Here is a 24,294-nt window from a genome sequence, read left to right as displayed (position 1 = left end):
TTGGGTCTGAGTAGCTGCCTTGCCTCCTGGGTATCTGATGTACAATGGATGACCAGGCTCAGTGAGTGAAGGAACAGGGCTCTGTGGTCACATTCCGTCCTGCACCTCCTTGATCATGGAGCCAGTGGGAGCACTCTGGTCCTCAGTGGTCCTTCTGTCTAGGCCCTTCTTGAGCCTGCATTGTGACAAGACCCTGGCATGACGACATTTTTTTTTTCATTTGCTGTGGGCCTCTCGCCACAGCCAGGACAGCTGTTGAATAAACCGATGTCATGATGTCATACCAGACTGAAAGGTCGCTGAACTTCCATGTTGATAGTAGGAACAGCACAGCCAACAGGACTGGGCTGGAGCACCTCCTTTATGTGACTGCACAGACAGTAGCGGGTGAGATGCTGGAGTACAGGGGTTCTAGTAGAAGGTACCAGCAAAGCCATGGGATTAGCTTCTCAGAAACAAGGTGGACCAGGAGCCATGATGTCATTGAGTCCTGAGACAAAGAAGCACCTATGTCCAAAGCAAAGACCCCCACCTCCACCCAGAGATGAGAAGGGGTGGGCAGTGACTTGTGACTTGAACCTCACCTGGCCCCGAACATATCAGGACAGATTGTCCAGACACCAAGTAACACTTTAATAAAGGAGATAAGTGGCTGCTAGTATCGCCTGGGGTCCTGTGACTTCCAACCCACTGAACAATTAAACTGGAAGATATTCGAGAAGAAAGATGGTAACACCGAAGGGACACCGGGTGGGGCAGAGCCCAGGGACCTCACAACAGCAGCTTCAGAAGAAGGAGGGTACCCAAGACAGAGGAGGCAAAGGAAATTTTGATGGGTAGGTTGGCCGATGAGCTGATGACAGAGCCTGGGGGTGTGGTGGCCTTCATGCATTCAACCTTCTTGAAAATGAATTCTCCAACTGTCGTGTTCTCGGGGGACAGGAATTGACAGGTAGCATTGCTGATGTTGGAACAGCCTCTCAGCTCTACTTCATCAGCACCTGAAGATGCAGATGAGAAAGTCAGAACTCTGCACAACCCTTCTGCCCAAGCCCATGCAGATGATCCATCTGCAAGAGGCTGAGCACTGTGCAGCGGTCCCTCTACTCCTGAAAGCCATCTTTAAGGAAGAAGCCCAGAGTTAAGAATAGCAGACAGTAGCAGGACAAGAACTGTGGAGGTTGGAGGCCAGGCTCCTCCTCACCTAACCCCAAAAGCAACTGAGGCTTCGCGAGATGGATGGCAAACCCAGACTTAAAAGAGACGTGGGAGCTGAATCTTGGATGCCCCATCTTCTGTGTCCCTGTGGAGCTGTCAGGTAAAAAAAAAAAAACAAAAAAAAAACAAAAAACAAAAAAACAAAGACAAACTGGGCATGGTGGTGCACACCTGTAAGCCCAGGACTTGGGAAACTGTAGCGGGAAGATCCTGAGTTCAAGGCCAGTCTCAGCTACATGGCAAGAGCCTATCAAGAAGAACACAGAGGGGAAGGGAGGAAACAGAAGGAAGGAAGAGAAAGAGAGGGAGGGAGGAATGAAAGAAAAAGAAAAAAGGGCAAGCGTGGGTGACAGGATCAGCGGCAGTTCTCCATTCAGACTGGAATGAATCAGTGGGCACCCTGCGGTCCACCTGACCTCCAGCATTTCCTTTCAGATCTCATTCCTCTGGATCTGGCTTCTTCCTGTCTGAGTTTTCCTTTAGAAAAAAAGAAACGCCAACAGAAAGCGAGCAGGAAACTCTCAATGTCTCTACCTTAACTCAAAGCTCTGTTGATTTGAACACAGTTTCAGATTTGAGTTGTAGAAAAAGATCCATGTCACTTTCAAAGATGCAGTTATAACACTGGCTACTTCTAGGTGGTTGTGCTACTATGGGTCTGTCAGCTGCAAATCAAACATTCCTGGGAATCGAGGAGCTCCCAGAAGACTCAAGGGACTCAAGGGTGTCCCTTGGTGCTGTCAAAGCATCCTGGGTGAAAGAGACTGCCAAACCCCAGAATGAAAGCACTTTGCTCTTGCTTCATCCCTGGTATCAGTGCTGCAGAGTTGAGCTAATGTGAATCAATGGGTACAGAGCTTGGCACATCTTGATAGGATTTTAAAAGTGCTGTTAGACAGAAACAAGGAAGAAAAGGTCCATTTGTGGTCTCCCTGGCTTTCAGCATCAATGAGACTACATCGGCAGGAGACACGAGGATGAGATGAGCAAAGAAAGTCTTAGCCACTGTTGCTGCCTTTAGGCACAGCTTTAGAATTTAAAAACCCAGTGCAGTGTGGGCACTCCGAGCATTTCAAAAGGAAAGTGACATTTCTCTGTGGTGTAGCTTGGTGGTAGAAGGTATGTTTTTGCATGCATGCGGCCCTGGGGAATAGAGAAGAAAGAGAGACAGAGGAACAAGAAGAGACTGAAAAAATGAGAGGGAAAGAGAGTGGACATTCTGAAATTTAAAAAAAAAAATGCATAGAGGCAGAGAAAAAAAAAAAAAGACCAGTGGCTGGCAGAGTCTTGAGGGGTAGAAGAAAAGCATGAGAAGATGGTTCACAGAAGGCTTTTAGGGCAGAGGGTCTTCCTCTCTGTGACACTGTCATGCTGAAATGGACAATATCAGGAGTGAACCCTAAGGGACTGGGGACTTGGGTGACTGTGTCATCTTTCCACTGTGGTGAGCGCTTTAACAATGACAGCAATCGCACATGAGCCAGGCAGCAAGGGTACACGGGGGGGGGGGGGGGGCATCTATGCCTTTAACTCAGCTTTAAAATATCTCTTTAAAAATAGTTTTTAAAGACTTTAAAACATAGGATACTTGCATCCTCGGGTAACTCCATGATTATAGTTAAGCTTGGAAGTTGACATTAAGCAAAAATTGAAATGAAATCTGTATTTGGGTGCAGGTCTTAAACCCTTATCAGTCTGAACTGTGTTTTAGCTGAGACTAGCTGCTTATTCATTTTTGGTTTGCACCTCTTTGTTTCCTTCTTGGAAGTCACTAGACCACATTCCATTAGCCAGGATGAACACATTGGTTCTAACCAATGTAGTGTGTAGGAGGACACTCTACAGTCACTTCCAGTCCTGACTCCTGAAATAGACCCTGCCTTGCCTCACTGCCCTCCTCACCACCTACCACACTACCTTCCAACTCCTACCATAAAGGAGCAACAGACATCTACTCTGTCCTAGGAAAAGAAGGAAAGAGCTACGGGACAGTTGTGGCCCCAGGGCTGTTCCATTAGCAAGAAGCAAATGTGCACTTCTTGCACATTTGTTGGTTGGGTAGTCTGGCAAAATGATGGCCACAGTCAGGTTCCTTTTGTAGGGAGAAAGGAATAACCAGGTGGCCGTAGCTGCCGAGAGCCAACGCCTCTCAAGATGTAAAAGTATATATAGGTATAAAAACAAATAAAAGCCACACCCATCCACACCTACAGAGCAATGGCAGCCTAGTAGAGAAGCAAGTGCCAGGAGGGCAATGCAGTCAGATAAGTGAGCCTAGGGTGTGACTACAGGAAAGCAAGAGAAAGAAAGACAGCCGGAAGTAGCCCTGGATGAAGGGCAGACATAGTAACCAGCAGAAGGCTTCATGGTCCTCTCCAACTGAGAGGCGTCCTGAATTAACCCTCCCTCTGCTTCCCATCCTCAGCTCTTCTGCCTTAGCCCAGCACTTGCATCAAGGCTGGATATATTTCAACTTGAGCCCTGTTAAGGAATTGAAGCTCCAGACTTACCATTTGCAAACCCAACAGTGATGTGGACACATTGTTCTCCTTTGTAACATAGCTGGGTTTTCTCCTGGCAGACAGTTTTGTTGTGGCTATAACAGGAAATGCACTCAGTGGTGTCCTTCTGCTGTGTTCCAGAGTCTGGGAGAGGAAAGCCGTTACTTAAGACCACGTTATCACACTGCCCTGGGAAGCTGGGATAGGCGGCCAGAGAAATTTCTGGAGAGTCTACAGCTGGGGAACCCCAGATCTAGCCCTGAAGACACATGCTTGGCCCAAAGGTGTTCTATGCACAACCCCAGAGACCCACCCTTCTGGGGCAGCTAATCTGGAAGAATGGTGGTCTACAGTGCTCTGGGAGAAAGAAAAGAATCCAATCTGTGGCCAATGTCACTGCCAGTTAGCTGTTTGGTTCATTAGCCAACAGGTGTCTGATTGACTTTAAGACATGTTCTTTACAGATGAAAATCGTCCATTTTCCTATTTCGATGAGGAAAAAAACTAAAAATCACTATGAGAACCTTCGGTCCTAAAGGTCTGTGCTTATGATGATGAACCTCATCGTTCGCCCATGCTTTCTTTCTTCTCTAAATCAGTGATTCTCAACCTATGGGTGCAACCATCAGAAAACGTGTATTTCCAATACACGTTCAGACACGTTGGTCTGAGGAACTGAGACACCACTCAGAAGCAAAATTACAGTTATGAAGTAGCAACAAAAATACATTTATAGTTGGGGGGGGGTTCCTAAGACCATTGGAAATACATGTTTTCCCATAGTTTCAATGCACTGGTGGAGAACCACTGTTCTAAATAAAGACTTTGATCTAGGTGGCCACTTCTCAAATGGTGGTCCAGGGACTCCAGAGTCCCTGAGACCCTGCAGGGATTCCAAAAGTTTAAAACTATTTTTATGCAAAACCAAGGTATCGTGCGCTTAAACTCCTGCTGCCTTGTGTGAATGCAGAGGAATTTTCCAGAAGCCCCACATAATAAGTGAGACTGAAACAGACTAAATATACCAGCAAATATAAGATCCCAGCTTCTCTCTCTAAGCCAGGATTTAAACACTCTAGTCTGGGGGAGCAGAGAGACAGCTTAGTGGTTAAGAGCCCCTGCTCTTTCCAAGGACCCAGGTTCAGTTCCCAGCAACCATGTGGCAAATTTGAATCCTCTGTAACTCCAGCTCCAGAGGATCCAAATACTCACGTCTGGCTTCCATGGGCATTGTATATGCATGGGGCATACACATGCACACATACACACACATACAAATACACGCAATAAATATTCTAATATATACTGTATGTATTTGTATATGTGTATACATAATAGCATACATTATATACAACATATTAAAACATATATACAACTCATTAAATGGGGGTTTTTTTGAAGTTATTTCAAAAACTCTTACTAGTGTATGTGTGTGTGTGTATATATATATATATAATTTTTATTTGTTTTTGTTTTTTGAGACAGGGTCTCACTATGCAGCCAGGCTGGCCTGGAACTCGCAGAGATCCACCCTCCTCTTCTGCCTTCCAGGTGCTGGGATTAAAGGCGTGTGCAACCACACTGACTAACTCTTTTCACTTTTGAATAGATGAATTAGGATTTGTGGCTCTGCTTAGCTTTAATACCTAACCTGGTAAATATTAGCAGGCGGAGGCCATGTAAACAAAAGTCTTGGGGAGTCTTCAGTTGTTACTGAGACTTAGAATATTGCCAGGTGTGGTGGCCGAGGAAGGGCACTGATCAAAGGTCATCCTTGGCTCCCTAGCAAGTTTGAGGTGAATCTAGACTGTAGGAGTATCGCCTAAAAGAAACTCTTAGTTGAGGCCCTGAGATCACAAAATGACTAATGAGCATTTGTTTTTCTTGCCACACACATGAACCGTCAAACAACCTCCATCTTCACTGGAAAGGGGGAAAGCATGATATTTGATCTGATGTAGCATCTCCCGTGTTTCTTGTGTAAGTGCTGTAAGCCAGCTGCTAACATGGCCCAGCTGTGTGAAGTGCCTGGACTTGAGACGCCCATCCCCAGCCAATCAGAGCAGGCGGAAGAGCCAGGGTGGAGCATGGAGGTGTGACACAGGCCCGCCGATACAAACCATGGCTGGTGTCATTGCAAGCCTTTCCTTGGCAGCACTGGCTTGCAAAATGGAATCTTTGGTCATCAAACACACGCACGGTGAAGTCCACTTCTCTGGTGGCGTTCTCTGTGCAATTGAGTGCCGAGCAGAAATTATTCTGGTACAAATTGGAGACTCCTCCTATGCCAAGGCAAACACAGAATGTTAGTCCCCGGAGAGGCTTCAGGGAGAGCAGCATCCTGAGGAGACAATGCTTCAGACAGGGCACAGCACAGGAGGGTAGAGGCAGATGGATCCCTGTGAGTTCAAGGACAGTGAATTACAGGTGAATTACACAGTGAATTATAGGTCAGCCAAGGCTATGTACTGAGACCCTGTCTTGGGGAAAGAAAAACAACAATAACAAAGAGAAAACTGTTCCAGTTCAGAGACCTTTCCCTCATCAGACTGACAGAGAGATGGGTTAAACTCTGCCATTAGCTAACTGACACCTGGTGAGCCACCTGCTGTCACATGCGTGCCCAGGAAAGATGTAAATGACGCACAGCACAAAGTTGTGAACTTACAGAACATACTATTAAAAGTTTTCACGATTTTTGTTGTTACTACTGTTAACTACATCTCTTGTTCTTGAACATGAACTTTATGGGTGACAACGCTGTATCATGTCAAAAGGTAGGGTATCCAAAAAAAAAAAAAATGCTTAGGCAGGAAGGACACCAGAAAGTTGCAGTCCAGTCTGACACATATACAGCCCTCCCAGGCCACTAATTTGTTTTAACATCTCAAAAAATAGTAAAGCAGACACAGCGGGTTTATTATATGATACATCACAGTACCAGGTGTGGTTTCCTTCCTAGAAACTGTGTGAGAATCCGGTCAGAGCTACCCAATACGGAGACATCAGCAATATGTGGCCATTATGTTAAATGTGGGTTGGTCTAAATAAGTTAAGGGACTGGGAGTGTGGCTCTGTGGTAGCGTGCTTGTGTCTGGAACATGCAGAGCTATGTATTTAATACCCAGCACCATGAAAAAAAAATTAAATAAGGTTAGCTGGCCACGTTGGCGTATAGTCCTAATTCCCTCATCCAAGAGGCTGAGATCAGCATCAGCTTCCTCCTTCTCAGACTTATTTCCTGGTGAAGGGTCTCAAGGTGGCCTGGCCCTCAGCAGTTTTAGGCTGGCTGGCCCGCAAGCTCCAGAAATGCTCTGGACTCAGCTGCTCCAGGGCTGAGACTACAGGCATGAACTGCCATGCCTCGCCCTTTTACGTAGCTGCTGAGGGAGAAGCTTGAGTCTCACGTTTGTGCAGCAAGCACTTTGTCTATTGGCCCATATTTTGAGCCCCCTTGCAGACAAAGGACGGGGTTTAGATGTCAGTCTGTCATCTCTCCTGCTTTCGTGCATGGAAGAACTCCAAGCGCACCCTGGAAACACAATGATCTAAACGAGAAAGGAGCCAGGAAGCCAAAACAAGATAGAAAAATTCAAATGTCTCAGGCAAAACATCTGCCTCTTATGGAGCTCTAAGTTGCTCTTGCTGATTACAACTACAAAAATGAGGTTTCGTCAGTGGTAGTGATCCCCGAGACAGCACAGGGCTTACTCAGAGTCTGCATTCCCACACAGCTCCTGCCCACCTCAGCCACCGGGGAGTCATCTGCATGACCCGCTAGTCTCTCTACACTGGACAGCCCCACCCTGACTCAGGTACCCTTCCCCTGTGCCCACCTTCCTCCGTAGCTCCCACCTCCCACAAGTCCCGGAGGTGGCAGCAGCCCCACTCACCTACAGTGGAGTTGATGAAGGACGCCACACAACTGAGGGACTCTTGTGCACACGTACTGGCGTTGTCAGAACAGGTGTTGTTGGAGACATGACACTGTACACAATCCAGGGAGTCTGAGGGGACAAAGTAGTCACAGAATGCGGTCAACAAACCAGTAGAAGTTCACAAGGCACCACACCTACCACAGTAAAAAAAAAAAAAAATCCAGATGGGACACCCAACTGTCCCCTGAGGAGCCCCAAACTGATGCTATGAGGTGAAGCTACGCCCCTTAGCTTTTCATTATTCATCATTCCCCAACAGGAAAACCAAACCCTGACCAGCAAGAGTGGACTCGTGGTTATCACACAACACAACAGGCCAGGTAGTAGGCAGCAGGACACCGAGAGAAAGAATATTCGGAAGGGTTGGGAGAGGCTTATCCAGAAGGGGCCAGCATGGACTCTCTCACCTACAGCTGTGATGGCAAATGCTGCAATGATCGCAGCAATGAGGGTGCCTTTCATGATGCTGGGGGCTGGCTTCTCCAGAGGATGGGGCCGCAGAGCCTCAAACCTGGAGAGACACAAAGATCTTGGCAGCCAGGGATCTTGGAGGAATACCTACCATAAAAAAAAAAAAAAAAAAAAAAAAAAAAAGGTGTTTTAAAGACACTGAAACAAGACTAGGAATGGGTCTGTCCTTGTCCCGCATAGCTGCACAAAGCTGTGACTCTTGTCCACCCTGTCCTGACAAAAGGTTGAGTTTAAGCCGCAAATGGGCAGACAGACCAATCTCCAGTTCTGCGAGGGCCGAAGGATGTGTCTATCAGATTTCTGTCACTATGACAAAACAGCTGAGATGATTAATCAATTTATATGGAAGAAAGATTCACTGTGGCTCGTGGCTTCAAAGGTGTCAGTCATTTTGACCCATCACATGGGCTCTTATGGAAGCTCATCATGACAGAGCTCTGTTCACCTCATGGCAGCCGGGGAATGGCAAGGAAAGAGGACAGTGCCCTGGTGTCTCCCTTAATGAGCTAACTTCCTTCTCCCAGGCCTCCCTCCTAAAGGTCCCAGCACCTTACTGTAGAGCCTTAGGCTGACGACCAGGCCATTAGCTTTTGAGGGATAGCTGAGATCCAAACCCTAACAGGATCCCAGATGAAAAGAGCTTCCCTGGGTTCTGTGTCCTCCTCACCTCCCTTGGGTTCTGTACTCCCCTCACGCCTCACCAGAATATAATGTGTACTCTCCCTGCAGGGCTATCCTGCACTCACTCAGATGCGGCTGAGACCCCCTACGCAGACACTGTGAGCCCTTGCTGTGTTCCAAGCCCCTCCCAGGCACAATCTGAGTAATTTGTCCACCTTGACAGCAAGGCACTACTCTTAGAACCCAAATAAAACTGACAAGAGAGATAGGATGCGCTCAAAATAAAGACCTTACTCCCTGTGGGTGTCAAAGCTGGGATAGGATGCAAGCCACACTCCTCTCTGCCATCCAGCATGGGTGACACATCGCAAAAGCTGAGGCCAGACACATCGAAGCCCCGGAGTCAGATTACAGCATCACCAGTTTCTCAGCACCTAGCGTCCTTTACCTGCAAATTATCTGAATGAGGTCTATGGAGCTTACTAAGATTGTGCCACGTTTGTTAGGATCCTAAGTCACAGCCCCGGGAATTCCATTTTGCCTGAGCTGCAGCAAAGCCCGGAAAGCAAACCTTTGCATGGGGCTCGCCTTGCTTGTGAGCTTATTTACCCTATAAATGGCAGCCATGGCCGAACATGGCTCCTCGGGTTAATCCACTCAAGGCAGATAAGGACACACCTGTCTCTCAGTACAGGAACCACCGTTCAGCTGCTCAGTGGTAGCCTCGGGGGCTGAGTGAACGGCTGCAGCCGGCCAGGGCAGGCAGAACACTTGCATCCTGTGGGGCCCCAGGCCAGGCTGGTGTCTGCACCCCGCAGGCATGCAACTTTGGGGAATAGCAAAAGCAGCCCAGACTCAAAGCAAGACACACTCCAGGTCCTTCCCGCTCTGAAGCTTGGCAGCATCAGAGAGCTACCACAGCCCGGGGAAGAGCCGACCTGTCCCTGGGGAGAACAGCTCTTCTGCTGCATCCCTTCCCACAGCTCAAACACACACCCCACCACACGGCACACAGCGCACAGCGCACAGCACACGGCACACAGCACACGGCACACGGCACACAGCGCACAGCACACAGCAGTGTGGCCTTCTGGTTGACTTATCAGGGACTAGCAAAAAGTAATAATAATAATAAGAGACGCTATCACAGTCAGGGGGACAGGACCCATATGTTTTCCCGGCTTAGAGACCCAAAGAGCAATGGAGTACGGCTTGTTTAGAGTATGTGACACGTGGGCTCTGCATTCAACTCTACATTCATACACGTACCAAGACACCCCACCAGGCCTGGACCCTCAACTGCTGGGGAAAGACTTCGAGATCCTTATTACTGTGAAGGAGGAGGAAGGCAGAGAAAAGCTGGGGGAGAAGCGATCACAGAAGGGCATTCGCTGCACAGACTGCCTCAACTTCACCACCACACAGGTGGTGAGTTTTCTTTCTAGACCCAGAGAAGTCAAGACCTGGCTAGCAGACAGCAGAGAAGTACAGCCTGGTGGTAATCCTGGGGTTGGACACGAGGCCTGTCGATCACTTCCAGAAGAACAAAGGGTCTCATGTAGCCCAGGCTGGCCTCAAAATGACTGCGTAGTCAAGGATGACCTTTAATTCTAATTCTCCTGCCTCTACCTCCTGAGTGCCGGGATGACAGACATGCATGATGAGGCACTAGGAACGGCACCCAGCACTTCCTGCATCTTCGGCAAGCCCTCCACCACCTGAGCTCCTTCTCCAGTTCCCTCCCTGAGCGGCGACACTCAGCAGTCTAGTAGACACTGCCACAATTGCTGCCATCCACCAGGGAAGCCGGAGCTCAGAGACACAGTGCCACATGGACAACAGGACATCACCTAAAACACACACACACACACACCAGCCTCAACCTCTACTCCAGCCTGCCCATCTGAGATCAGGGCAGCAGTGAGCATCACTGGCAGGGGGGAAAAAGGCTCAAGAATATCCTGAACACTAGCCACAGCAAGCCTGAGTTCCCCGAGTGCCATCCCCCAGGATTCAGGTTCTCCCAGGATCAGGCTCCAACCTCAGCGTCCCCTCACCTTCTGGGTCCAGCCAGGGACACTCCCAAGAAAGGTGGAATGGCAATGTGTTGGAACAGGTGAGGGGAGAGGCCTTATATAGCAGGTGGCTGTGTGATCCAAAAGCCCATTTGCCTTCTGGGGAGGGGCCTTTTTGTTAGCCAGGCCCCAGCTTAGGGCTGTTAGACAGTGCCCTGCCCAACCATAGCGATGAGGCTCTTAACCCTTGGCCCCTGTGTAGGTGGTGTTCTCTCTGAGACCTGAAGGAATTGGAAGTACCTGCCTTTCCCACAGTGTATGATGGGACACAGTGTGTTCCTGGCATCTTCCAGTGTTGGCCATAGCCCACTGACTCACTTCCATAGCCTGGGAATAGCATTCCTGAATACGAGCTTGGTAAAACGGTCCTCTCCCAGTTCTGGCCAAGTCTCCATTTATAGATGAGGAGCCCCAGCTATGGAAGAAAAACGTAACAGGCTTGCCCATGGCAGCTCACTGGGTAGAGTCAGATGGACCTCGGGAGGGCCAAGTCTCAAGAAGCGCATGTCTCTTCGGCAAATGACGTCACCTGGCTAAGTTTGGGGGGTCTCCAACCTAGATAAAGCTAAGCCCACTGTGTAACTGCATGACATGATGGGTGGACTACGGAGGAGAGCTCACCCACAGCAGGCTCTCCACAGGGACTCAGGGACCCCAGCAGGATTCACTGCCTCCTCTGACAGCCAGGGCGCCTTCCTGTCCTTCATCTGGGCAGCCAGCATTGACTGGAGCCCCTCCCAGCCCCTCTTGGGATGCTATGGCTCTCCTCTTCTTTCTGTTGTCCTACCAACATAAACAGACCAACCTCAGTCAGGTTTCTAAGCAGAGACCCTGGCCAGTTCTTATTCTCTCTACCCTCATCCTCCCTCAGCCTTAATGAGGAAATTACCATGAACAAAAGCAGTTCCTTGCCACACAGGGAACTGTTGTTTCCAGCCATGCACCCACTTTTGCAACAAAATTAGCTAGCAGGGTGCAGGATGGCGTAGTGGATACAGGAGAATGAACACGGATGAGGGCAGATGGGGAGTCCCAAGGTTGGAGCTGCCCCAAGTGCACCCGAAGGACTTGGAGTGCTCATGAATTTGTTTGACAGTCCTGGGAAGCCCCCACCGAGTGTTAGAACTAGGATGGGTACAGGAAAACTAGACTAGTCAATGTTAAGTCTCCTCAAGAGGCGTCAGAGACCCGGGCTAGAGAGACAAACGCAACCAAGAAGAAAAATAGTCTGACTCCAGACTTTGCACTCATGTCACATGAGTTACTTATTAACCCTGTTCACTGCCCAAGCCACCTCTGTGAAATCCCAACAACAGCCCTTATAAAAGACCTGCTGGCTGTTTGCTCCCGAAACCCTCATGTCATTCCACTGTGTGTTTTCCAAGGCCATCTATCAGGAAGGTTGAGGGGTGTTGAGCCTTTGGAGTCATCCACACGGATGATCTCAATCCTGTCCCCCATCAGTGTCAACACTGAAGCAACAGCAGCCCCTGGAGCAGGCTGGGAGGCTCTATATGACCACCATCACAACCCTGCACTTGGTGCCCTTGAGGTCCTGGGTAGTACACAAATGGGTACCACATTTCCTCAGACAGATGAGGAAACTGAGGCCCAAAGATGTCTTTCCTCTAGACCTTCAGTGGTTAAGCCATTTTTCCCCCGCTTCCCAAAATAACTCAGGTGCACTGAGCCTCAATACTCTAAGGGCTGGAAATACTGACTCCTCTGCTAACACTCTGGGAGCAACATCTCTGTCATCAGCAACCAGACGTTATGAGGAAACCACCTCCCTAAAGCTGACCCTCAGTCTAACTGGCTAAGAAACCCAACGGCCCAGGAAAAGCCAGCCCCAGTGATCACTTTAACCTTTACTCTCGAGCTGAGAATCCCTGAGAGAGGCTCAGACACTCTGGTTCGGCCATTTCTGGGCAAGAGAGTGAGGTCACCCCTTCTTATATGAGGTCCCACTGAGGCTGGGTTACACACAGTATGTAAACCTGGAGCAACTATGGAAAGTAGTTGCATTCCAGGGTTCCTTTCAGCCTCCAGCAGAGCCTGGATGTGAGTGTCCCACTCCCAAAATTCCCATTGTAGTAAAGTGTACAAAGCCATCAAGGAAGAGAGGCCAGAGCAGGACAAGAGTTCAGCAGAGGATTCCATCAAGAATGATCACCTTTACACCACCTGCCCTCTATTTGCTTCCAGAAGCTCCCATTGGCTGCCTTATTCCTCTAGCTATAACGTTATGACAGGCTAAAAAGGTAATCAAAATCACTGCCCTCCATGCTCGTGCCCCCAGCCACTTCACAGAGGATGCATGCACAGCCTGAAAAATCAGCTTCCCCATGGCCAGTGGTCCTCTTTGAGACAGATTCTCAAATTCAGTCCCTGACTTCCAAATGAGAAAAAGATCATCCCTTACTTGTTAAGTTAGTCTAAGAGTTAAAGGAAAGTACAGGAACATGAGAAGGTGGCTCAGAGGCTAAGAGCACAGCTGCTCTTGCAGAGGATCCCAGTTCCGTTCCCAGCATCCTCGTGGTGGCTCCCAACCACCTACAACTCCAGTTCTGTGACTGGTGATGTCCTCTAGCCACCAAGCACACTTCATGCATGACATGAACTAACACTTATCCACATTTTAAAAAACACTTTAAGTAAATCAATTTTAAAAGAAAGAGATCACTGGGAAGACATTTGGCATGCATACATACATACATACATACATACATACATACATACATACATGTCATAAGGTGCTCCAGGAGCAATGGTTAGCTTAGCTCTCTAGTCACACTGGCTCACACCTGAGACCCCTCAGCCTAGAGGGACACACAAGACCACACAGGATAGTGTTCTGGGCGAAGCCCAGCCTTGGAGTGCACCCTGTCACCTACCAGCAGAGCGAGATTAGAAACTTGCACACTATTTGAATCTGTTTCTTCACCTGAGAGACAAACAGTAGCTACAGGATACCTAATTGGCTGTAAGGATCCAGAGATTTGGGAATTAGTCTTTATCGTTTCTTTAAGCCATACCAAAATGCTCATCTATGTTTGCCATCTGTACCAGTCCTTCAAATAAAGTAAAGTAGTATCAAATCAAAACAAATAAACAAGAAATACTAAGAGAGAAACGGACAATGATCTTTGCACAAAGCACAGAAGACTATAAGGCTGGCCCCAGAGAGTTCTCACAGTGTTGGTGGGAATTTTTCAGTGGCTAGGGCAAAGCCCTGGTGAGCACGTGTCAAGGCACGAGTCAGCTAACCATCACAGGAAAATTTCAGCAATAATCATTTCTACAAAACCTGTGTACAAGGCTGGACTGATGGCTTGGCTGTTCAGAGCACACACTGTTCTTGCAGACAACCCGGATCCCAGTACCCATGGCAGGCAGGTTCATGGCCACCTCCAGCCCCAAGGGATTTGACAGCCTCTTCTAGCCATGCTGGGCACCCACACACATATGCCATGCACCCACACATACACATAAATAAAAGTTTACATTTAAAAGATGGCAGCCCCCTGCTCTTTGCCTTTCTGTAACCATTGGCCTTTTTTTTTCCCCACATACCCTCACCTCTGAGCTTCAAATTTACTCATTTATTCAACAGGGCACTAACCAAAAGCTGAGGAAGACAAACCAATTTCCTGCCCTTTCCAGGTTTTTAAAAATTTCATGAAAACGAGTGTCTCGATAGAAGTAAAATGGAGCAAAACACATTAAATAACAGCGCTGACTCCTTAGACACACAGAGAAAAAAAAAACAGGCAGGGATTTAGAAAGGCAAGATGGCCCAAAAAAATCCTCTCTTTTGAAACAGTGTGTCTTGCTTAAGGAAATGAGCAGAGCTTACTAAAGAATTACCAGTTCACGAGAGAATCCAGTTTATGGAGACTTTACAAGACTGTGTTCACACCCTCCTCCTGAGCTCATTTGAATATTCTATATTTGTTCTCCACATGAGCAGCTTAGATGACGGGCAGAGTTCCTGAGCTGCTTGCAACATGGTAGAGCAACTTACGAGCGGTGAGTCAATGTTCCTTCCAACATTACAATTTCCTTCTTCATAAAATGGTGTGTTTCAGAATTAGCATCTTTACACACCAATAATGAGCATACACAGAAGAAAACTTAAGAAAGCAATTACTTTCACAAGCCCACCAAGAAATACAATGATAAGATACTTAAGGATAAAGTTTGCCGAGTAAGTAAAGAACTCTGTGGTGGCTGATACTGGTTGTCAACTTGATGGGTTTTTAGAATCACCTAATAGGCAAACCACCCATGGGAGTGCCAGTGAGGGAATTTATGGACTGACTTGATTAAAGTGGGAAAGTCAACCCTAAGTGTGTGTGGCTCCATTCCATTGGCTGGAGAAAATGAACTGAGCACCAACATCTCTCTCTCTTTCTTTCCCTCTCCCTTTCCCTCCCTCCCTCTCTCTCTCTCTCTCTGTCTCTCTCCTTCCTAACAATCCCTGCTGTTGGCTTGAAGCATTTCACCTAGATTTTCTTTGAAAAGTTTCATGTCTTACACATAGTCCTATAATCCATTTTCTTTTGAGACCTGCCACCACAACTGTCCCATTACAATCAGCTACACCCTTGAACAGTGAGCCAAAATAAAACCTTTTCTTCTTAAGTTGCTTTGGTTAGGTACTTGGTCACAGCAATGAGGAAAGTAACTAACACAGAACCCTACAAGAGAGACGTGAAATACTGATGAAAGAAACTAACCAAAAAAAAAAAAAAAAAAAAAAAGGCATGAGGAATGGGTGATCGTGAATTGGAGGAACTGATACTGATAAAAATGTCATTATTCAAAACAACTCCAAATGCAATCCCTATCAAAATACTGAAGGGACTTCTCAGAGCTGGAAAAGATAATACTAACATTCATTTAAATGCACAATAGACTTCAAAAAGCCAAAACAGTGTTGAGCAGAAACAAAGTCTAAAAGAATCAGATCATTTGATTTTAAAACATAGAGCAAAGCCCTAAAAGCCAAGACGCCACCAGCATGAACATTAACACATAGATCAATAGAACATGACTGAAACCCTGGAAATAACCGGTGTGTCCACCTCTGACAAATAATCATCAGTGCAACTGCCAAAATATGTGTTGGAGGAAAGATGATCGCCTCAATAAGTACTGATTGGAAAACTGGATATCCATAAAAACAAAATAGAACCTTGTCTCAACGCAACTCAAATCTACAATCGTAGCTCCAGGATGTAGGCAAGAGCAGCCGCTTACTGCACTTATCCATTTGTGTGTGTGTGTGTGTGTGTGTGTGTGTGTGTGTGTGTGTAGGTCAGAGGGAAACTGTCAGTTTTCTCCTTCTATCATGTGAGTTCCAGGGATGAAATTCAGGTGATCAGCCCTGGGAGCAAGCACCTTTACCTGCTGAGCTATCTCACCCACCAAAGGAACTGACAAATTCCAAAATCACAGGAAATAAAATCAAAATTGGCAAGTGGGATCCGTTCTTTGGTTTTTGAAGCTTGAATGTTCACACCATTGAGTGGCATGTGTCTCCCACAAAACTTGTTACCATGTAGGATCAGTACCCATCTGATGTAGGAACAGGTGGGGGGGGGGGTGAAAGGAGAATAAATGCAAAAGAAAAAAAAGGAAATGACAAATGGAATTATTTCAAACTGAAAATTGTCTGGTCAGCAAAGGAAACAAAAAAAATGAGAAGACAGTTTACAGAGTGGGAAAGGAGATGTGCAGTTTTTTCTCTCTGAAAAGGACTGGTGTCCAGAATACACAGGGACTAGAATACTCAACAGCTGAAATAGTAATCCAGGCAAAAATGGGCAAATGACCTGAGTACACACTCATTAAAATGCTGTGTAGACAGAGTAAAGTATTATTTATAAAACACATCCACATCACTAACCAAGAAAATGAAAACCAAAACCGCACTGAGACACCATCTCAATCTCCAGCTGGAACGGAATGGAAAAGACAAAAATATAAACAGAGAACAAATGCTACCGCCATGAGAAAAGTGGAGAACTCGTACATTAATGCAGCTAGTATGGAAAGCTGCTTGGAGGCTCCTCAGAAACCTAGAAATGAAACTGCCACGTTACCCAGCTGTCTTGCCCATAGGTACACCTGCCAAGGAAAGAAAATGCCAAGGAAATACCAGGTCGTAATCATTACGGCACTGCTCAGGAAGCATAAGGAGTCTCCAACAGCGGTCACTCATGGATAGATGGATTAGGAAAAGGCAGTGTATCTACACAACAGAATGATAGCCAGCTCTGGAAAAGAATGAAATGTTGATGTTTGTGGCAACGTAGATGGAGGACATTGTGTTAAACAAAAGAAGCCATGTGCTGCATGTTCTCACTCATGCATGGGAGCTTACCAAACTGGTTTCTTAGAAATACAGAGTAGAATCTGGGTTTAGTGAGGCTTGAAAAAGGAGGAAGGAGGTGAGACTAGAAAACTTCAGTTAGGTACAGAATCCGTCCTGGAAGCCTGCGGCATTTGGGAATGAACATTGAAGTTCGTGATTATTGTCTATCTCACAGTAGCTACACAAATGGGTTTTAAAGGCTCCCACCACAAAGAAATGATTGGAGATGAAGTGATAGCTCAGTGGTTGAGAACACTTGCTGTTCTTCCAGAGGACCTGGGTTCGGTTCCCAGCAGTAGCATGGTAACTCATGACCACTTGTAACTCCATCTCCAGAAAATCTGATGCCTTCTTCTGACCTCTGAGAGTACCACACACACAAACACATAAATTACATAACAACAATGAAATAAATAATAAATGTCTGAGTTGATGGACATAATAATTGCTTTCATTTGATCATTACACTTCATATGCATAATCTCAATTTGTACCAATAAATATGTACGGCTATTATGCACCAATTGCCAATAACAAGGAAAAACAGAAAAAAAAAAAAAGAAAATATGTGCCTATCTGAAAGAAAACATGTAGCATCTTATCTCCCCAATGTTTGTGAAATAGTTCGGAAAATAATCAATTGGCTACAGACTCCACAAAACCAAATCAACGGAACGTGTGAGCTGAGCCCTAACGTCCAAATCCTTTCATGTTGTGTCAAGAACAGTCTTCCCAGAAGCAGGACTCTCCCCTGTCAAGGAGACTGGCCTGCATCCCACTGTCCCCTAGCTCAGCCTTCCACCCTCCAGATCCAGAAGCCACAGTCAGAGGCCTGAGAACAGACATCATCCTTCACTGGCAACTGGCAACTGGCCACACCTGGCAAGGCATCAGAGACTCCAGAAGGAAGTGAGGGGTGGGGTTCTGGGTTCCTTGGGGTAGCACACAGGCTCCTGGGGAAATGGAAAGAAGGGGAATAAGGAAGGCTTCATAGAACAAGATGGAGGCAAGAAAGCTTGGAATGAGCAAGGAGAGACCGGGCATGAGAAGGAAGAAGGGTGGCTCTGAGCCCTCTTCTCCCCTCTCACCCCTTCCATACCACCCAGGACTGGAACCACATGGGTACCTTCTCAGCAGCAAGTACACAAGCCTGGTCGGTCTCAGAGGAAGACACTGCCTTCAGCCTCTCTGAGAGTGAAGCGTGCTGATGCTGCTGATTTTATTGGTCTAGCTGTAGAGACGTTACTCCAACAGAGTCTGCAGCTCCCTTGACATTTTGATCTTCTGTCCATCTCTCTTCTGAATTCAAAGATGGCCAGTGAATTTGGAGATGTTGCCCTGTGTAGACCATATGTGCATGACAGCAGCATATAAAGCCTTTCAAAGTTATTTAGTGAACTCAAGGGTTCTTAAAACTTTCACAGAAGAAGAGCAGAGGCAAGGATAGAAGGACCTGGAGGTGACAGGATCTCCACAAGAAGACCAACAAAGCCAACTAACCAGGGCCCAGAGGGGCTTGCAGAGACTGAAGCACCAGCGAAGGGCCATACATAGACTGGACCTAGGCCCCCTACACAGACGGGCAGCTCAGGCTTCGTGTAGATTCCCTAGTAAGGGGATCAGGGACTATCTCTGATATGGACTCTGCTTTCTGATCACTACCCCCTACAGGAAACCCTGACAGGGTTTCCTAGCCAGGCCACAGGGGAAGAGGATGAGCTCAGTCCTGATGTAACTTGATGAACTGGGGGGCTCCTCTTTTCTGAGGAATAGAGGAGGAGGGATGGGAAAAGAAAAGGGGAAGGTGGGACCAGGTGGAGAGGAGGGAGGAGGCTAGAGCAGAATCTAAAGTGAATAAGTAAATTACTTAATTTAAATTTTTTAAAGGCAAAAAAAAAAAAACCCACCACCTATCAGTAACACTTAATCTGATCATCTCCAGTCTGTTTTCCTACCAACAACGTAACTTTATTTTTCTTTATAGCTGAAAGTCTCCAATCGTGTGCATAAGCCACATTTTCTTTACTCATTCCTCTGTTCTGGACACCTAGGTTAGCTCTGTCACGTGGCTGTTGTGGGTTGTGCCACAGTGAACACAACATATTGCACATAGCTCCGATATGTTGGCGTGGGGTTCTGAGGGGTAGGCATGCAGCAGTGACGTAGGTACACCCACTCTTAGTGATCTGAAGAGCCTCCATACTGATTTTCACACTAACTGAATTAAGTCTCGAAAAGATGAGGGCCGAAAATTTTCTCTCATTTGTGCATTCTAGATTTTACGTAGCCGCTTTAAACCGTGTGTGTGCACATCACATCAAAGTAGAAAGAACACTGTCTGGGAAACAGAGGGACTGAGGAAAGGGGAGAGGAACAAGAGGGAGGTGGTAGTGAGGGGGTGGCGTGCTCAGCGTACTTCATATGCTTTTGTGAAAATACTCTGGCTGTCCGCTGTTGTCAACCTGCCTGGGTCTGGAACCGACTAAAATTCAACCCACTGGGCACTCCTGTGGGGAGTTTTCCTGATCAGATTATTTCAAGCGGGAAGACCTAAAGGAAAGATCCTAAATCAGTGTGGCACCTTCTTCAGAAACCCAGATTAAAAGACATGGAAGCTTTGCTTTTTGCCTGCTTGTACTCACTCTTGCTGGCAAGCCCATCTATCCTGTTGTTGCTGCCTTCTTCCACCATTATCAGAACCAGCCTCCTCAGCTCCAAAGTAAACTGAAGGCCAGCAGCTCTCCAGGAATCCTCCAGGCTTCAGTGCCAGATTGGGGCTGTGGAGCCATCCAGCCTCGTGTCCTGAGCAACCGCCGATTCACAGCCTCTCCAGTGTGAGACAGCCATTATTGGGCTACCTGGGCCATACGGTGTAGCCAGTCTAATAAACTCCCTTTTAATGAATATTTATTCATTTTATCAGCACTGTTCCCTTAGATAACCCTGACTAACACACCTTGTATGACCTGGTATATTAAAATAAAACAAAATCCTTAATTTTCAAATGAAGCCAATATCTTAGAAAGTGGGTTCCCTTTCTGCAGCGTGGTCTTAGGAGTCAATGCACAGACCCCCTGTGAAATCAGAAAACTACTGGAAAAACCATTTTGACAACCAGCCAAGCTGGTTATAATGAACCTAATCCTAACCAGAAAATTCTGTAATGAACAAGGCTGGAGAGATGGCTCCATGATCAAGAGCACAGGTTGCTCTTGCAGAGGTCTGAGGTTCAGTTCCCAGCACCTGCAATGTCCTTAACTCCAGTTCTGAGGGGATCTGACACTCTCTTCTGACCTCCACAGGCTCCTGCACGCAGATAGCATGCATGCAAATACCCAAGTGTGTGTGTGCGCGCGCACACACACACACACACACACACACACACACACACACACACAAATGAGTCGATTTTCTAAAGATACTGATCCAGGAAGGTCTGACACAACATTGTAAGAACAGCAGGGGCCAGCGGTCTCCAGTCCACCCCCACCCCGGCCTCATCTCATCCTCTGTATGCTAGAAGCCTGACTGCAGGTAGGCACAGCCAAGGTGGCTGCTGCTTCCCCAGATCCAGCCCAGTTGTGCAGTGGCGAGACACAGCCCATCTCACGCTGGAGGAGCTGAATTCCAGGGGAGGGCAAACGAGACACTGCCTTTTTCTGTGTGCACACCGCCTGTGTCCAGACGAGCAAGATTCGGACCTGGAGACATGGCTCAGTAATGACAAGTACTTGCTGCTCTTGCAGAGGAGCTGCGTTTCTTTCCCGGTACCCATGTTGGGTGGTTCATAACTCCAACTCCAGGGCATCCAACCCCTTCTTCCGCCCTCCAGACACAAACATGGTGTGCATATATTCGTGCATTTAAAACATACACTTAAAATAAAAATGGATTTAAAAAAATGGCTCAACCAGTAAAAGTGCTTACTGCCAAACCTGACAACCTGGGTTCAGTCCCTGGGACTTTGTGTGTGTGTGTGTGTTTGTGTGTGTGTGTGTGTGTGTGAGAGAGAGAGAGAGAGAGAGAGAGAGAGAGAGAGAGAGTAATAAAGAAGAGGTCGTGAATCTGAGAGGGAGTAGTAGCAGCACAACTCTTAAACCTAAAAATATTTCACTTTTCTATTGCTTTGAAAAGACACCATGATCAAGGCAACTCTTATTTTGAATAAGTGTTTAATTGGGGGCTTGCTGACAGTTTCAGAGGTTTGGTCTATTATCATCGTGGTGCTGGAGAAGTAACTGAGAACTCATCCACAGACCAAGAGAGAGACAAAGATGCTGGACCCAGTTTGGGCTTTTGAAACCTCAAAGACCACCTCCAGCTACACATTTCCTCTTCTGACAAGGCCACACCTACTCAAAGGAGGCCATACTTGCTAATCCTCCTCAAACAGTGGCACTCCCTGATGACTAAGCATTCAAACATACGAGCCTATGAGAGCCACCCTAATTCAAACCACCGCATAATCCAACCACACACCTCCTAAAGAAGAAACGCAACAACATCTCTGTGTACCCTGAGGATGACTCAGCTCATAGTTGCCACAGTGTGTCACAGATTATGACCTGCCCCTGCAGATTTGATGCGCTGCTGTCGTCCCTGACACACACCCCCTGACACACACACACACACACACACACACACACACACACACACACACACGGGCCCCACTGATTGTAACAAATGACCCAAGGTAGGCAAACTCTAAGAAACGGTAAGACGGTAAGGAAAACAAGACAGAAGATGGTCATCCGTGTGTGACCTGGGACCTGGTGGAAATGTCTCCTCCACCCACAAGCTACCAGGCATGGCCAGCAGGCTTGGTACCTTCCCAGTGCTTACAGGGAAGTATTTAATGAGAACTTTCTGTTTGTCTGGGATTCTTGTGAGATATTTAGAGGCATCCTGGTAATTTTACAACTTATGTTCACATATTTGAGGTCAGTCATTTATTAAATGCACACACAGGTACCTGGAGGGTCCTTAGTTGGTTGGCATGTTAATGAAACAGATGTCATGTAGCAGGAATGAAGTTTCAGGCAGAACTGCCCCCACTAAGAAACGCCAGAAGGTATGAAGTTTGACACACATCATTACATTTACAAGGGGAAAGGAACCGTCTCCTGAGAAGAGGCAGGGTGGAGAAGGTTTCTGGAGCATGGAAGGACAAGTTGGAAAAAAAAAACTGGTTTCATTTCTCTCTCAAGGAAGAACAAGGTGCTCCTCCACCCTGCCACCCTTAAATGGCCCTTGGCAACGCCTCAACGCCAGGTTTTTCCTGGAGCAGGAAAAGGACAGGTATTTTAAAAGGTCAAAGGGCAAGGGGAATGGAGAGCTGGCGGCATGGAGTAAGGCAGAAGTGGTGCTTGAAAGCCAGCCTGACTTTCAGATCTAATGGCTGTAAGCCTCAGCCCACACACATAAACATTTAAAAACAAATATTCTTAAAAGTAAACTCTTTAATTAAATTATCACACTGTATGTGGACACTCAATTTCTTTAATTTGTCCTCAACCCTTTGCTCTTCAGAAGGAATCTGGAGAAGGGATAGTGCTCTAGGACTCACGACCCCTTCCCAGAGCCTTCATGGTGTCATGGATGTAAGCCAAATCCTTTGGCTTCTCGTGACCAAGTTCATCCTCAGGGAGAACCTGACCAGCCCACCCCCTGCACAAGGTCATCACACAGTTACCCAGGCCTCATCCTGACAGGCTGTTTGGGATAGGTAGGCCCAAATCATGTGCCTTCAAGGTGGTCATCCACCTACTTGCTGATGGAGTCTCACGATTCTCCAATTCCAAAATGGAGTCTCCCTGAAAACACTTCCCAAGATCCTTTTCCTGCTTCTTTCAATCTAGTTTAGTCAAAAGGAGGCTCTGGTAGGTGACAGAAGTGGGTGATCCAAACACCAGGTTCCCCTCTCCTGTATCCTGCTCACAGCATCTCTGGTTGTCCGTCCTCACCTCTCTGCTTCCTCTGGCTATAGAACAAATGCACGGGGTCAGATGGCCTCTTTCCTTGCATGTCACAATGTGTCCCTGAGAAATACCGAATACATTACCTTGTATGTCCACAAAGGTATGCATGTGACAGGCCTCCAGAACCTCAAAGATGAGGAGCAGAAAAGATAGGTCTCAAAACCAATGTTTTTCATGCAATCATAATTTGGGGGAGGGTCTTGTGAGGCCCAGTCCCAAACAGGGGAGCTTATGGCATTATAGGGATGATGAGAGGGAGGTCATTGTCTTCAGTGACAAAGCCACTGGCGAATTACTCATATTCCAGTGCATGGTGTCACACCCGTGGTCACATGAGTTGTCTGGCTAAACCTGATGTGTTTATATATAAACAACAAAAAAGGAAACAAAAAACGTGAAAGTGGAAAACATCTTGATGAGAGGAGAAAGAAGAAAGAAGAAGGTTGGTGGGTGGGAAGGAGATAAGGGGGGAGTATAAATGTGACCAGAATGCATTCCGTACACCCTTGAAATTGTCAAGAATAAACTAATCTCAAAAAAATCAAGTCAAATCCAGGGTTTTGCTTTTCCCTCTTTGGCTATCTTAAGGGCAAGGTGGGTCACCAGCGGCTCTAATGGAGTTATCTATAGAAGTGCAGTCAGGGTTCTCGCTCTGGCCACCTCTGCTCAAACCTCCATAGTCTGCCCTGGGAATACAGGTCGAACTTCAGTGAGCAGTGCTTCCATGACTGCAAGAAGGACATGTATGTCATTAAGATGGACTGAGCGACCTTCCTTCAATGGGTTATTCCAGACCACCTCCCCAGTGAAAGAGGCCATGCTAGTCTTTGTACATTAAATATAAAGAGTAGAAACTTCAAAAAAAAACCAGTAAGGATTCTGACTCCAAGCCGCCATCGCCCTGCATACCACAGCCCTGCACATCACAGCCTAAACACTACAACCCTGGCCCCAACACCCATAAATGCTATTGCACGCTGGCCAGATCCAGCCTGGGTCCTCAGGATGTTCTACAGTGAGCCCAACATATGTGCCAACCGCCCCTGGTGCAGTCCACAGGCTACTGTGGAGAGCTTAAAAAGCACACTCTGCTCTTCCAGCCCTTCTGCCCCT

The 24,294-nt window shown here is 47.1% G+C and overlaps 1 protein-coding gene and 1 pseudogene across 2 annotated transcripts; one reads left to right on the top strand and one right to left on the bottom strand.

The window, feature by feature from the left end:
- Nucleotides 1–609: 609 nt before the first annotated feature.
- Nucleotides 610–10,857, bottom strand: LOC129673168 (ly6/PLAUR domain-containing protein 8-like). 2 transcript variants are annotated; one of them, XM_055602875.1, is made up of 6 exons: nucleotides 10,807–10,857; nucleotides 8,065–8,215; nucleotides 7,613–7,726; nucleotides 5,840–6,001; nucleotides 3,729–3,863; nucleotides 610–1,001 (listed from the first exon to the last, which is right to left on the bottom strand). In XM_055602875.1, the coding sequence occupies exons 2-6, from the start codon at nucleotides 8,117–8,119 to the stop codon at nucleotides 772–774; spliced, it is 696 nt and encodes a 231-aa protein (XP_055458850.1). In that variant the 5' UTR covers nucleotides 8,120–8,215; nucleotides 10,807–10,857; the 3' UTR covers nucleotides 610–771. The 2 variants fall into 2 exon arrangements, with proteins under 2 accessions (XP_055458850.1, XP_055458851.1); XM_055602876.1 differs by having other exon boundaries at nucleotides 8,065–8,168; nucleotides 10,807–10,844.
- A 5,454-nt stretch (nucleotides 10,858–16,311) lies between these two features.
- Nucleotides 16,312–16,410, top strand: LOC129673200 (small nucleolar RNA U13; annotated as a pseudogene).
- The last annotated feature ends 7,884 nt before the right edge of the window (nucleotides 16,411–24,294 follow it).

This window comes from Psammomys obesus, unplaced genomic scaffold (genome assembly GCF_907164565.1).
Source record: "Psammomys obesus unplaced genomic scaffold, mPsaObe1.curated_primary_1811, whole genome shotgun sequence".
Lineage (NCBI taxonomy): Eukaryota > Metazoa > Chordata > Mammalia > Rodentia > Muridae > Psammomys > Psammomys obesus.
Note: the sequence above shows the minus strand (reverse complement) of the source record. Positions and strands in the feature narration are given on the sequence as shown.

Excerpts from the sequence above, each read along its gene's own strand:
- LOC129673168 (XM_055602875.1), bottom strand. The coding sequence starts at position 8,119 with ATGAAAGGCACCCTCATTGCTGCGATCATTGCAGCATTTGCCATCACA. Across the intron at positions 7,727-8,064 it reads ATTTGCCATCACAGCTGTAG|ACTCCCTGGATTGTGTACAG; the intron begins GTGAGAGAGTCC and ends TTGTCCCCTCAG. Across the intron at positions 1,002-3,728 it reads CACTGTTGGGTTTGCAAATG|GTGCTGATGAAGTAGAGCTG; the intron begins GTAAGTCTGGAG and ends CTGCATCTTCAG.